General features: G+C 39.5%; 2 protein-coding genes across 2 annotated transcripts in view; one reads left to right on the forward strand and one right to left on the reverse strand.

Annotated features, from left to right (window-relative positions):
• LOC134749941 (retinol dehydrogenase 12-like) overlaps positions 1-4,520 on the reverse strand; it is a 463,382-nt gene extending 458,862 nt beyond the window's left edge. Inside the window, exon 1 of the mRNA XM_063684968.1 lies at positions 3,448-4,520. Within this exon, the coding sequence (XP_063541038.1) occupies positions 3,461-4,471 (1,011 nt within the window). The 5' untranslated portion in view covers positions 4,472-4,520 and the 3' untranslated portion in view covers positions 3,448-3,460. The remainder of the gene's footprint in view (positions 1-3,447) is intronic.
• The window catches only part of LOC134749966 (ataxin-2-like protein), a 61,420-nt gene extending 48,831 nt beyond the window's left edge, over positions 1-12,589 (forward strand). The window contains exons 16-20 of the mRNA XM_063685003.1: positions 9,037-9,133; positions 10,029-10,168; positions 10,439-10,750; positions 11,733-11,852; positions 12,432-12,589. Of these exons, the coding sequence (XP_063541073.1) occupies positions 9,037-9,133; positions 10,029-10,168; positions 10,439-10,750; positions 11,733-11,852; positions 12,432-12,500 (738 nt within the window). The 3' untranslated portion in view covers positions 12,501-12,589. The remainder of the gene's footprint in view (positions 1-9,036; positions 9,134-10,028; positions 10,169-10,438; positions 10,751-11,732; positions 11,853-12,431) is intronic.
• Positions 12,590-14,878: the final 2,289 nt, after the last annotated feature.

The raw sequence follows: 14,878 nt of genomic DNA on the forward strand, positions 1-14,878 counted from the left end.
CGCCCGGATTAATTAATAATGATACTATGGCACACTAACTAGAGGGATTACGTTGCTGTATACATTGCAAACCTATTTCCGTAGCTAGCTCTTAGACTATTAGGCTTTAGACGCTATTTTAGCAAGCCGCCTGTCTGTGCGGACGAAGACTTAGTATTAACGGGTTGGTTATTTACAGACACTCTTAGACACTGTATCATGTTAGGTCAATTAACATAGCCTACAGTTTTTTTTATATCGCGTTGCTTTTATCCTCTTTGACCTTTTTGACGCCAATGACGGATATAACCGCACCGTACGTCCGACGCCAGACGGATTAATCCGTCACAGACCACAAAGCAACATAGACCTACGTACAGATGCATAAAGTTCTTCAGTTTTGACACTTCGGTGACGTGGCGTCCGAGTGACAGCTTTTGTTTTTGACTTCTTCTTCTTCTCTTCTTCGTCGTTCCCTCATGACTGAGGATCGTGACCAAGAACTATATCCCTCCATTTAACGCGATCAAGGGTTATGTGGGCTGCCCTCTGCATGGAACCACATGCTTGTCTAATGGAATCCGACCATCTTGCCGGGGCTCTTCCTCTAGCGCGCTTGCCTTCAACTTGCCCCAGTATGATGTCACGTTCGAGGCTGTGGTGTGGCGATCGCATTATGTGCCCAAAGAATCTGAGAGCCCTCTCCTGGCAGATTGTTGAGAGTCGTTTGGTGGTTTTGTGTTTGACACGGCGTCGAAAAGGTCCCTCTTAACATCCCCTCCCCTCGTGGTGAACCCTGTTTTGTTGAAATTGTGTAATGTTTGACGTCATTTGATCTTCACAACCGTACCCGATTTATCATAATCTTGTCATAGTCATACCAACACGTCAATTCATATCAATACGCTCTGAACGCGTCTGCAGAGCAAAGGTCGCTTTATTTTTACTGTACAGTCAAGGGCATAAATATATATACATTCCCAAAGTTTCAAAAATATGTGTACGCTCTTACACCTTAGACAATAAAGTCGTGTTCACATATTTTTGAGCCTTTTGTCTGGATCGATATTTTTGCCTTCGACTGTACGATGTTTTTTTTTATACCACGTCGGTGGCAAACAAGCATACGGCCCGCCTGATGGTAAGCAGTCACCGTAGCCTATGGACGCCTGCAACACCAGAGATATTACATGCGCGTTGCCGACCCTTTAAAAACCTGTACACTCCTTTTTTGAAGAACCCCATACTGTAGTCCCTCGGGAAAACTGGGATGTCTGACGGGGATATAGATTCATTACATTATAAACAACAGCATTCTGGGAGTGTTTGCTTATAGATTTGACTGCCCCATTTATGACAAATCATCATCATCTTCCTCTCGTTGTCCCGGCATTTTGCCACGGCTTCCGTCCGTTTGGCAACTAATCCCAAGAATGGGCGTAGGCATTAGTTTGCCCCATTTATGAAAAATAGAGGCAAATAATGTAAAGCCCGATTGTAAAATAATAGTAAATTGTATTTAGAATTATTAATTTTGATTATTTTGATTTATTTATTTGATTATTTTGGAACATTATTATTTATTTGAATTTTTAATTATTAATAATTTCATTTTTATTATTTTTTGTATAGGTAGGTACTATTGTAGAGTAAGGCATTGTAACAAAAAAAATATTGGCTGAAATAAATGACGTCATATAATTAAAAAAGTGACCTACCCCTACAGTGGCCGAGGCCGGAATCGAACCGGAGCCTTCAGCTTACGTCTCTCTTTAGACCTCTCGGTCACGTCACCACTAGAATTAACTATTTATGTAAAATATTAGATAAAATTGATTTCGAACATACAATAGGTTAATAAATATGTTTTAATTCCGATGTTCGTGTTTGCTCTTGACACTATTACATAATTAATTCATAATTATTTTGTTGATCATATTATGAACGTATTTATCTTATGAGAAAATTTGGGCTTAGTTAAAATTTTAATAAAAATTCATATTTATTATAAAAATGGTTTAATAAATACTATATAAATATAATTAATACTTAAATATATTACACTTGCGATCGCTATTGCAATTTACTCTTTGGAAGAGGAAAACTTTTTACAGTTACAAAATAGATAGACAGATAGCGTTTATTCGTGGCCAAAAAAAGAGGAAAATACGAAGGTAACGTAAATAACATATGCCACGACTCAGCATGGTGCTAGCCTGGCTGGACCAGCGCTGGTCTTCCGTCGGGACAATGTACTTGTGCAGGAAGAATAGTAACACAATATATTAAACAAATATCATTACATAGTTATTAACCGTAACCATAGAGTAACTTATACTAGAGCGGTACTGTCATAGTAAATTTTGTAACCCCAGTAAATTCACTGCCATCTGTCGACACACTTTAAAACTAAAAATAAATATTTATAAAAATACGATAAAATGTATTTAAATATGGATAAATGATTTTTTTATTTGCATTAATTATTTTTATATGATTTTGACCCATGTTCTTTCACTGGTATGCGTTAAAATTATAAATAACAAACGAAACAGTCAACGCCCTCTATACGAGTGTGGGCCAAAACTAGTGGCGCCATCTGATCGAGAATCAAATTTTCGTGATTTTCGAGGCACGTTTTTTCCTTAGACTGTATCCATCTATTACGGAGTTATATCTATCTTTGCCGTAACAATTTTTTCCACTTATATTTTATTGTTAAGTTTTGGACTCATGACATGGAAAAGATCATTACTAATTTTATAAAGATTTTACAAATCAACTGCTACTGAGCCCACTCTAATAGCCCTTACGTCTATTTGTCATGAAAATCGATTGATTGATGATTCTTGATTTTTGATAATCAACAAAGTAAAATCATAGAATAAATAATAATAGGACTCACAAAGTACACCACTGTCGTAGGTTAGACAACTGATTTAGTTAGCCCGTTTTGTCGTTATCTGAATTGCTAAAACTTTACATTTGACCGTTTCTTACACTTTCTTATACTTTTTACACAATTATGACAATAAAATATTATCTTATCTTTTAAAAAAATGCCACTCATTCATTTTGTATTTTTTTTTTAATTTGTACTATTTTTACTCGGAATCACGAACTATTTCGATCCTAATGGGATAAAAAAATATCCCAAGTTTTTTTTCCTATCGTGTTACCATTTCCCCATATACTTTGTATGATGGCGGTAACAAAAAGGAAAGTTGGAAATTTGAGACACTTTTTTTCTCCTAAGATAAGGATGAAAAGGGCTCGTAATCCTAACTAGAAATAACACAAAAGTGGCAAATAAGGTCACATAAAAAAAATGGCAAAAAAAGAAACGCTCATTTAACTATCTAGCATAATGTACGAGGCACTGTACGCCATCTACTACAATCAGAATCCAACCTGCGATGTTATTGCACCATTCTATTTATCTTACTAGTCGTTTTTCTATAGTTCTACCACAAAGCCTAACTCAAATAGCTTCCTCCGGCTTCAGATTGACTAGTTCCTCAGACATCCTCCACAGCCTCATGGCATCCTCCTCATCCGTGGCCTTGAACGACATCTTACTCTCCTCACAATCCATGAAGTACTTCCCCGTCATGAAATCACAGTCGTCAGAAATCGCCAGAAAAATACTCGTCTGCGCACCTTCCCAGGGGCTCTTGAAAAACGTGAAGAGCACCATACTTCTCAACTTCTCCAAGAACTTTGCATTCTTATAAAATGATGTATTAACCTGCCCCGGGTTCAAACTGTTCACCACTACGTCGGTATCTTCCAATCTTCTAGCTAACTCATTGCTGAATAATATATTACATAATTTACTGTTAGCGTAAATCCTGTAGAAACTATACCTTCCTTCTTCATTTATATCCTCTATCGTCCCGAATCTATGGAAGTAAGATGATACGTTGACGATCCTGCCAGGAGCACCCTTTTTCAGCCACGGCACGAGAAGAATCGTTAGCAGAAACGGCCCGAAATGATTCACCTGCATATCTCTCACTATACCATCCGCAGTTTTCTTTCCACCCATACCGCTAGCGCCGGCGTTGTTAATCAAAACATCCAATTTAGCCTCTTTCTGTTTAAACTCATCCACGAACTTTCTTATAGAAGCTAGCGAGCTTAAATCCAAATATTCATATCTAACTAGATTATTCTTCGTAACCTTCTTTATTGATGCCTCAGCACGCTTCCCTTTAACATCATCCCTACACGCTAATATCACCTTAGCCCCTCTCTTAGCTATCTCCATAGCCGTTTGGAACCCTATACCACTGTTCGCACCCGTAACGATCACCACTTTCCCCATCATAACTGTGTCGGAGTAACATATTCCCGAAGACAATCTATTGTAGATCTTGAGTAACACGAAGAATGCGCCAAGCCAAAAATACCACATGCTGAACGACCACCGGTCACGGAGTTTGTCGAGTGACTGTGGCGCTATCTGGGAGCAAAAGTCAGGCTTAATCATACTAGTGATACTTGGGTTTTGATACGGCTTTACTTGTTATTTTAGGTATGTCATTTTATTGATTTATTCAATAGCACAATACCGTTTTGGCAGCAATGCATAAATAAGTAAATTATTCGTTATCACGTAAGGTTCATAAATCATATGGATTTTAAAAGATCTATTATATGCTGTCAATAATATAGTTCTGTTCTAATATATACACAGACTATAATAATTACATACATATTCTGAATTGTGGCGTGCATATGTAAATTCATATGGACGAAACTAATAAATGCATTGCATTAAAACCGTTTATTGAAATCACTATCATTGGTTAGTGTGTTGGTGTGTGGCTACTTCATGTGACCTAATAGTACATTATGATACAAGTGTGCTAAGTTGGTCATTACACACGAGGCGATATTGTGCGCGCGAGCTGTAAGCGAGCGCGCAATAAGAAAGCCGATGTGTGTAATGACCAATGCACACGCGTTTCATACGACGTTTTTCAACACACTTGCGAGAAAAAAAATGAAACTTTCATATTAATCAAATTTTGTTAGTTAAAACAGTTAGTATTGTGTGTTTCATCTGTCATACTCGTACTGCCGGCCGGCCCTCGCTCGCCCCGGCCGCGGGCGGCGCGGCGGGCGGGCCGGCCGGGCCGCGCGCCCGTGCCCGCCAGTCCGACCAATTAAAGAAGGCTCCCTTTCCATGCATATTATTAGCAATCAGTTAGCTTCTTAACTCAGTCGGATAATATAATGAAAAACCACGAGTGGAATAATACACTGAAAGAGCACGCGTGTTTAATATCTAGGATTATGAGCCAAAAATCGATGGAATAAAAACGTCGTTTTGAGCAAGTTTGTTGAAAAAGTAATTTAAAACTACATTTTCGTTACTTAAAACAATTTTGAAATAAATTAGTTAGTAGTTAGTTTTAGTTATTTTATCCCTCAAACTAATCCTTCTCAAGATTAATCAACAATTATCATAATTCCTTTCAAACAAAATAATAACACAGACACACGGATGTTATAATCTTATCATGTTCGTGTTAATAATCAGGTCAGCGAGTGCGTTATCTGCTTATCTGTAGCGATGTTATTCGCGACCTTAAACTCATATCGAGAGTATCGAGAGATAGTCTTATTGTATAACCCAATCAATCAATCGGTTTACTTTATTTTTAACTTTAATACGGTGTTCTAAGATTCTCCGTGCGACTTGCAATCCGGAGGTCGCGGGTTCAAACCCCGGCTTGTACCAATGACGTTTTCGGAACTTATGTACGAAATATCATTTGATATTTACCAGTCGCATTTCGGTGAAGGATAACATCGTGAGGAAACCGGACTAATCCCAATAGGCCTAGTTTACCATCTGGGTTGGAAGGTCAGATGGCAGTCGCTTTCTGCCTACGCCAATTCTTGGTATTAGTTGTCAAGCGGACCCCAGGCTCCCATGAGCCGTGGCAGCATGCCGGGACAACGCGAGGAAGAAGAGAGACTGTGTTCTAAGATTCAATGTAGTACACAGTGTACACACGTGGCCCGTGGGTCCCAAGGTACCTAGTGCAATGTCAAAGTCCTATTTGATTTGATTTATCGGTGGTAATTGCATGGGTAAATCCATGTATCAGACTATACGAATGTCATGATTTATTTATGTTAACATTTATGATAGCAGTTAAATAATAATTCTACTGTAGCAACATTAGTACGTTACCCCGATTAATACAGGGGTAGCTGGGAAAGTAACATTATACTGTTGGCAACACGGTAGTTTTAGCAAATGGTGGGGCACGGAGTAACGGGGACAGACTCGTTCACTTGGGTTGAGACGGTCAAAAAGGACGCATCACAAAGGACTGGTTAAGTCAGAGTACCTGTAAGTACCTCCATTGTTGTGTTGGTAATAATTTAGGAGTAACCATGCAAGAAGCTTCACACGATTTTGTTATTAAGAAAAGGTAATAGGGTAGATATTTGCTGAGAGGGTCGAATGGATTTACCCGAGTTTGAAGTTAAGCGACACAATTAATGTAATTTAAATATTTAAATTTAAATATAAAATATTTCAATTATCTTGTACTAGCGACCCGCTCCGGCTTCGCACGGGTGCAATGCTGATGTATTATACATATGTACCTTCCTCTTGAATCACTCTTTTTTTTTTTATAACCTGTAGTATCCCACTGCTGGGCAAAGGCCTCTCCCTTAGATTTCCATGACTCCCGTTGTTTTGCTGTTTCCGGCCAGTTATTAGTGAAGGTGTCTAAGTCGTCCCGCCATCTCCGCCTGGGCCTGCCACGTCCGCGCTTCTTTTGCGGCATCCACTTGGTGGCTATACTAGCCCACCTATCCGGATGCATGCGGCAGACGTGACCTGTCCAGTCCCACTTCAGCCTAGCGGTCTTCTCCCCTACGTCAGCTATGCCTGTTCTGGAGCGCAGTGTAGTGTTTCGGATGCGATCCATCCTTGTGACACCTAGAATGCTGCGCTCCATTGCTCTCTGGCAAACCTTCAATTTGGACTTCTGACTCTCGGTGAGCGACCATGTTTGGGCACCGTAGGTTAGGACACTCAATCTATCACTCTATCTATTAAAAAAACCGCATCAAAATCCGTTGCTTAGTTTTAAAGATCTAAGCATACATAGGGACAGACAGACAGCAGGAAGCGACTTTGTTTTATACTATGTATTGATGATGCAACAATTATCAAGCGGTACAGATATTTACAGTTGTAGTAAATAATTATTTTCCATAGTATTGTAACGGAAACGTACTATCGTGTCTTGCTATATCAGTCAGTCTCGGTACAAAAAGTACTAAGGTTGACTGAAGTAGCATGACAAATACGAACGTTTCCGAGAAAATACGATGGAAAACCATTATGCACTACTAGCGTTATTCAACGCGTTACTGGCCTGAATTAGCTATGAATAGTTTGTCTTTATCTGTCATTTTGACTTATGTATTTGTAAGAAAGGGATAAAACATTAATTTAACTAAATCGGGCCCGTAAAGTTTTATGAATACGGGGGAACATCTGTACAGTATCTACTGTAGTATTTTTCAAACGCAAAGGGTATTAGGGTGACATTTGTTTTTTTTTTTTTTTTCATTTTGACGTTTCAGACCAATCCTTTTTTAGCAAAAATTACTACCTAATAGGACAAAAAAATACATATCTTCGTAGCTTAGAATATCTCATTATAATAGACACAAATCACCAAAATATATATTATTATGTTATTAAAATAAAAAATTCAATGTCGTTGAGTTTCATTATTCATAATAAAACTTAACCTGTAGGTAAAAAATTTGGCCTAAATCGCCGTCAATGGGAAGGTGCCCAGAAGGCTGGCCGTATTTCCACGCTGTATAGCGATACTAACACGCTGTGCGAAATAGTGGCCAGTCCTCTGGTCGCCCGAGGCCTCTATTAGGCGCGTCGCCAAATCTTTATACAGCCGACGCGCACTTGGTCCCCATGGCCCCAAGGTTTCAACAATATAATTGATTGCAGATTTAATCGAAAATTGTAAAAAATCGGTTTTAATTTCCATTGTCACAACCCTATAATTGCTTTTTGACATGTGACTAGAGCGGATATTTATAAAGGTAGAATATGAAAAACGGGATAAAATAATATTAGGTACATATTTGCAAACGCGTCCACTGTGGCAGAGTAAAGTAAGAGATGTCTCCGGTCATATGTAATTCTCGGCACCTAGGCCGACAAACATGTGATCTAAGTGAGGCTGAGACTTTCTTATTAACTGGCAAAAGTGTGTATACTAAAAAAGTAGACGCTCTCCGGCCGGAGAGCAAATAAACTATACAACTATAAACCAGGGACCGGCCCGCTATCCCTTATCGGGGTTTTATAAGGGTATTGCATAAGGCTTAACTCACCATACCCTTTGCCAGACGAAACCCTTTGTTTTGCTTTTAAAAACCCTTATATAAAGCTACCACATTTGAGTAATCTTTTCGGTAAGGGTTAGTCAAAGGTAAGGGTATGAATGGGCTTGCAGTTCAAAAGGGAAAGTCTTTCAATGTGTTAGCCGTGTTTAAGTGTCGCCCATTGAAAGGGTTTTATCGCGGAAAGGGTTGTCCGGTCCCTGCTATAAACTATACTGCTTACGTGTGCGTACCACACTAAAGGGGTTGGCAACTGTCAAAGGTTTGCAGAGATGGCGCCATCATATCTTGCCCCTTTTTCTATGAGATTTGGCTTAAAGGGCTGGCATCCAGGGCATTAAAAAAACGGAAATTTGACACAAGGGAAGCTATGCTGGCGCCATCTGCTAATTATTTCGACCGGCCAACCCCATTACCAGGGTCAGGCATGTCTCATTCCGCGATTTCGTCGCGTCGCTAAAAGTACCTGCGGCCGCCTCAATTTTGAGGTTTTACCATAGTAATTGCCGCACACCGCTATGGAACGGACGCTAGCACGCGCTAGCGCCGCCTGTGCCAGGGTTGCGCTCAACATGTTCACAAGCCTGTGCGGTGTGCGTACGTGCTATGTGTGGTAGAAATGGTAAAGACATGTGGTACTTGCAGCTGGCTTACGGAGCTATGGGGGGCGGCGCGGCGGTGGCGGGCGGCGCGGGGCAGCACGGCCCGCTGCCCGCGCAGCAACAGAGAAACTTCCGGAAAGGTACGTACTTACTACTATCAAAGAGGATATAACAGGATAGAGCGGTACTGCCATAGTCAATTTTGTAGCCACAGTAAATTCACTACCATCTATCGACACACGATTAAAACTAAAAATAAAAATATCAAAAAATGTATTTATATATGGATGGAATGGAATGATTTATTTATTTGCATTGATTATTTTTATATTATTTTGAGCCATGCTCTTTCACTGATATGCGTTAAAATTGAACGAAACCGTTAACGCCATCTATACGAGAGTAGGCCAAAGGTAATGGCGCTAACTGTCGTCTCTCGAATAGATGGCGTTGACGGTTTCGTTTGTTGTTAGAAAAAAGGTAAACAATCTTGACATGTATTTTTATTAAAAATTACTTTTGAAAAATAAGTCACGGCAAATATGCAACAATTATAAATCAAATCAGAATCAGAAACGAATACGATCTTTTACATTATTTTGCTTTCATAAGTAATAGTTACTGATTTTGAAAAAGCGTTTTACAATTAAAAGACACGTTTTAATGCAAAAAAAGAGGTATAATTCTAACCCCACTTGACTTCAGATCACTTTCACTTGTTATACTAGAATAAATACTAATATTGTGTATTAATGAAACTTTCGCGCCAATAAACAGGGCGCTCTTCTGCTGCCCCCTGCAATTCATGCATCATGAATTGCGTTTATCATGTTTATTGCCGGAAAGCATTATATAATGTTGATAAGGTGTCAAACCCTTCAACACGAACGCGTGTGAACTGTAGAGGGCACCTGTCTGTCTTTTGACGTGAAGTCCCAAGATTAAGATTTCTGTTTAGGCTACTAGATGAAAAAAAAATGATGATATGATGGCAGACCTTTACGTGCACGGTCATTATATTTTTTTCTTTCTCAGTGGGTGTTGGCAGCGGCGTAGGCGTGGCAACAGCAACTGGACAACCACTGCTAACGCCGGCCCCTATGCAGCCTTTTGTGCCAGCCGTGTATCCACCCCCGCACCACCAGCAGCAACCGGCCCTCCATTATCAACATATGGTTAGTACACTTGCTTTAATTCGTCAACCTGAAGTACTTTTTAAGCCTTGGTCGCTTAGGCCTGGGCCGGAAAGGAATTATTAAAATGACTGTATATGTACAATGATGTCGAAAATTGGAAAAAGTAAACTATGTTGTCGATATTATGACTTGATTGATATATTACGCTGGTCGATCAAATAAAACCGGTTGTCATTGTTGTACATATAACATAATTGTGATAAATGCTTAAGTGATCGTCAATACTAACATATATTGTATTTGTTGCAGCCGAACTTCCAAGTGCGAATGTACCACGGCGGCGGCGTGTCGTCCATGCCGTCCATAGGGTCCATGGGGTCCATGGGGTCGATGGGGTCCATGGGGTCGATGAGCATGCAGGAGTACGCGCCGCCCGCCCCCTCCCCCGCGGCCGCCTCGCCCGCGCTCTACCCGCCGCCCTCCCCCGCGCACACGCCGCACTCGCACCAGCACACACACTCGCACCAACACACACACACGCACCCCATGCAGCCGCATCCGCATCCCCATCCGCATCCACATCCGCATCCGCACCATCACTACCAGCAGCCGCCTTTCCAGGTCAGTATACACTATGATTGTTTTATTTTTAGTTAAATTATAGTTTATTATTTAAAAGTCTAATAACTATTCATCGTTATTTCGACAAATTATAAAAATAATCCAATAGAACGAAGTTAAATACAGAAACGTAAACATTAATTACAATTTTTGTTTGCCAATTGGACTTGGCCAACCAAACCCATTTGATCACATGTGATTGTTTTCAATGATTACAATTATAACTTGTACCCTGATGTCACGAAATGGGCTTTTAAAATCGATTTTAAATGTAATCAGATCAGCATCTAATATTAAGTTAAAAGTGTATACTGCTTTTTCCCTTCTGTAACTAATAATGTAATGTATGTAGTTCGTTTAGAATGTTTAGATCAGTGAAATTGGACGTGATTCTGCAAACGGGAACCAACTACACTAAATGCATCTGGCATGTTCGCCGTGAACAGAGTAGACGACTTTTACGCTATAATGCGTAAAAGGCACTGGTCGTTTGTCGGGAGAGTGAGCGAATCAATGAACAGCATTGTTAGCGTAGTGTACGCAACCTACTGTATGAGCAAGGCCTCCGCTGCAAATATTTAATTAGTGTTAGATTAGGTAATAATTAGTTTAGTTTAGAATAGTAAAATTTAATATAGATTAGAATGTATAAATTAGATGAATATAATAATTATTCTTAATGTAATGGGTTGATACTTAAATAAATAACATTTTTATTTTTATTTATTTATTTATTTAAACAGTTCAAATTTTTACTTGATGTAAAAATTCACTAAGGTTTGATTTTCATATTATAATTGTGGGATTAGTTCTCGTTTGCAAAATTACGTCCAATTGTAACGTATAAGTAGTATGCAGTTTCTGATAAAACTTTTAAAATCCATTATAAATGCCATCGAACTGGCATAGAATAACTTGAAAGTGACAGGCACCTTTTCTGAGACAAACAAGTTAGCCCTACTAACGCTTGATGGTCCTACAGGTGCTGTGCCCACTGATGGGCCCCGGGGGCGGGCAGCACCACCACCACCACCACGTGGCCTATCTCAACCACGCGCCGCCCACCGCCTCGCCGCCGCAGCCACATCCCCACCAGCTGCAGGTATATTTACATTAACTCATTGTGGTTATGGGCTCTGGACTTCGTAAATGGGCCGATTTTTATTTTGTTGTTGTTTTTCTCGTCGGATTTCGGTAAAATTGTGTACAATAAAAGCGCAATTTCTCCATATGTCCTTAAAGAAATCATCGTCAAAGTTACGAAAACGCATATATTTAACCGGAAAAATTATATACATTTTTACTGTCCCAAATTGGGATTTCGTGTTTATTCCGAGAGATTCCGATTAAGAATGAGGAGATTTCAAACTTAGGTACCAAATTTCGATGACAAAAATTATCGATTACATAGTATACCAAAGGTTGTCTGGAAGAGATCCGGTTCTATTTTTCTTTAAAATTTCTTTGTAGTTTTACATGTATGTAAAATGTATAATTTTGGTGCAATAAAGAATATTTACTTCCTTACTTAGGCCACTCAGCAAGCCTTGTGGCCTAAACACGGTACTCAACTGAAAAGTAAAAATGTGCTCCGCCCGATGTATCGGAGCGTGCGTTTGTCTCGGCCCGAGCACGTCCTCTATGTCCTAAACAATTTGTTATATTGGTTTGTTTGTCGCAGCTGCTGCCGGGCGGAGGCGGAGTGGGCGGGGGCGGCGCCAGCACGCCGGGGCTGCACGCGCACCCGTGAGCCCCGCGCGGGCCCCGCGCCACCACCACCGCCACCACCACCGCCACCACACCACCACACACGCGCCCGCCGTGCTAGGCGCACTCTACACGAGAGTGTTGCTGCACAGGAATAATGAACTTACACCAAGTGTCTTCAAGTGTACACAGTGTTGCAACAGTGCGCGTCCTACTCTATACAGAGATTAGGTTCCGAATAGTGTTTAGTGGCAAAAGACGAGGCTTGAAGATTTTAGAAGATGCGGGTGAAAATGGACAGTTTTCCTTTAGGGTTGTGTCTCGTGCGACAGTGGTGATACATCGATTTCCACATCGTTGAGATCGAGCCGTTCCGGAAGGTATTTTGTGATTTTGTGTAGCTGCACGGTAACGAATGTGTTTAGTGGCAGCTCGTTCGTTTCCATGGACTTAGATTGATCGAGCCTTTGAATGTTTGCCTCTGAATGTTTCATGTCAGTTCTTTATAAAATGATTGTATTGAGTTAAAGCTTGTGATGATACTTTTTTATTAAAACAATATTGCTGATACATATATTCTATTTTACTAAGTAATCATGATTTTGCGAAAACAAAAGCATTCTCGACAGCTTTCTACAAACAGTATACAATAATTTTATAAATGTTTTGTCGTCATTTTAATTGAATTTCCAAAGCATAACGTTATTGTTTATAATCCTTTCAAAATGCTTCACGAGCTTTAATTTCTTTTCTACCTAGCTCCGTATTAAAATATTAGTCCATGATCAATGCTGTTCTAATATTTTACTAGCGGAACATGAAAAACGGTAATAATGAAACATGTTGTTATGAACCTAAGGTCTGTATAGATAAATGTATAGTATGGGTAAACTTTTACTTTTACTCTGCACCTTAAATAATGAATCTAATTGTGTGATTATAATAATCAGTTGATTCATACAGTTTGTCGTAATTTTTTTCCCCATGAGCTTCGGTTTATGTACTTTAAAATAATTAAATTATAAGATTTGTACCATGTATACTTTTCAAAAGTTTGCCCATACATTGAAAACCTTTAAATACACTGGCAACTTGTATATAAAACAATTTAAAACTTAATTTGCCTAAATATTTGTTTTGCAAATGGCAATACGGTCACTGCAATAATTAATATTTACATTTAATATTAATTCGCAAATATCCAAGGATATTCAATTCAACTGGCAACACTGGTAGCAGGTATGAATGCACTGTTCGAAGCGAACGACTTAAAGGGATGTATTTAAAAAAAAATGCGTTTCAGTGTTGCCATGCCAGTGTGCTAATTACCTAGTATAGACGGTTCGCTTAGCACGGCGGGAAAAATGTATCAATATAACTCCTTCGTTTGTAAGTATACGGCCTGGCTACAACGAACTATACCAGCCAGTTGTAAAATAGGTAGTTAATTTCCTTTGGCCGCCGCCGATCCGGACGATGGGCGGCGGCCGTTTCAAACTCGAATCGTCGGCGACGGTTTGGCGTTTAACAATATTTATTTAGTGCTATTTTAGTGTCCTTCGTATGTTCTGTTGCGTGAATCGTGTCAATTATGGCGGCGGACGGTCGCGGGCTGCTAACGTCACAGGTAAAGATGTCTGATCATCTGCATATAACTTTGTATGGTCACATATCTCTACAGCTGACTGTACATCGGGGACTTATTATTTATGTGTTGTAATTGATATACAACGATGTATGACCTTGTCATGGTTATAAGAGCGCGGCTCTTTGATATTTCAGTTGAGCTCAAAATTAGTAAAAATATCATTATGAAGGGCAAAAAGGTTCATCTTAATAAAGAAATGAGAATCTTTACATGTACTAAATTGTCGCCTAACTAGAGATTGGCGTTTTAAATGAGCCATAATTTATATTATAGTACTGTAACTTGTGGTTGAGACCTAGCTCCGAAAATAGGAGTTGAAGTACCAACTGGGAACAATAACAGAGGTCCTGGGACCTTTAAATATAAATATTCATAACTTAGTGTTATGTCACTACATCCAAGATTCAATAAGAATATGTATTGATGTTTTATGGAGGTAAAACTAATCAAAATAAATACAGAACTTTCTGTCACAAAAGTGCGTGTCATTCTTGCTATGTCACCAAAACTAGATAGGTGTCATAAGATTCGTCTTAATTGTGAGTATGGCGTTGTGAAAAACTTTTTTTTAAAGCCTTTCAGCAATGGAAACGGGCTACTTTTAATGGAAATTTGCTCGAGGTGACCCGTTTTGAGTGTAGATTTGTACCTAGTTGTATAGTGTAAGCAGCCGCGACCGTCGCTCCGCCTGTGGACTTTGTTTTTGATACTTTTATAGTGCTCTGAGTGCGCGCGCGCAGTAGGCTGTAACTGTACATAAAGTAGGTGGCGTC

The sequence above is a fragment of the Cydia strobilella genome, chromosome 19 (genome assembly GCF_947568885.1).
Source record: "Cydia strobilella chromosome 19, ilCydStro3.1, whole genome shotgun sequence".
Classification (NCBI taxonomy): Eukaryota; Metazoa; Arthropoda; class Insecta; order Lepidoptera; family Tortricidae; genus Cydia; species Cydia strobilella.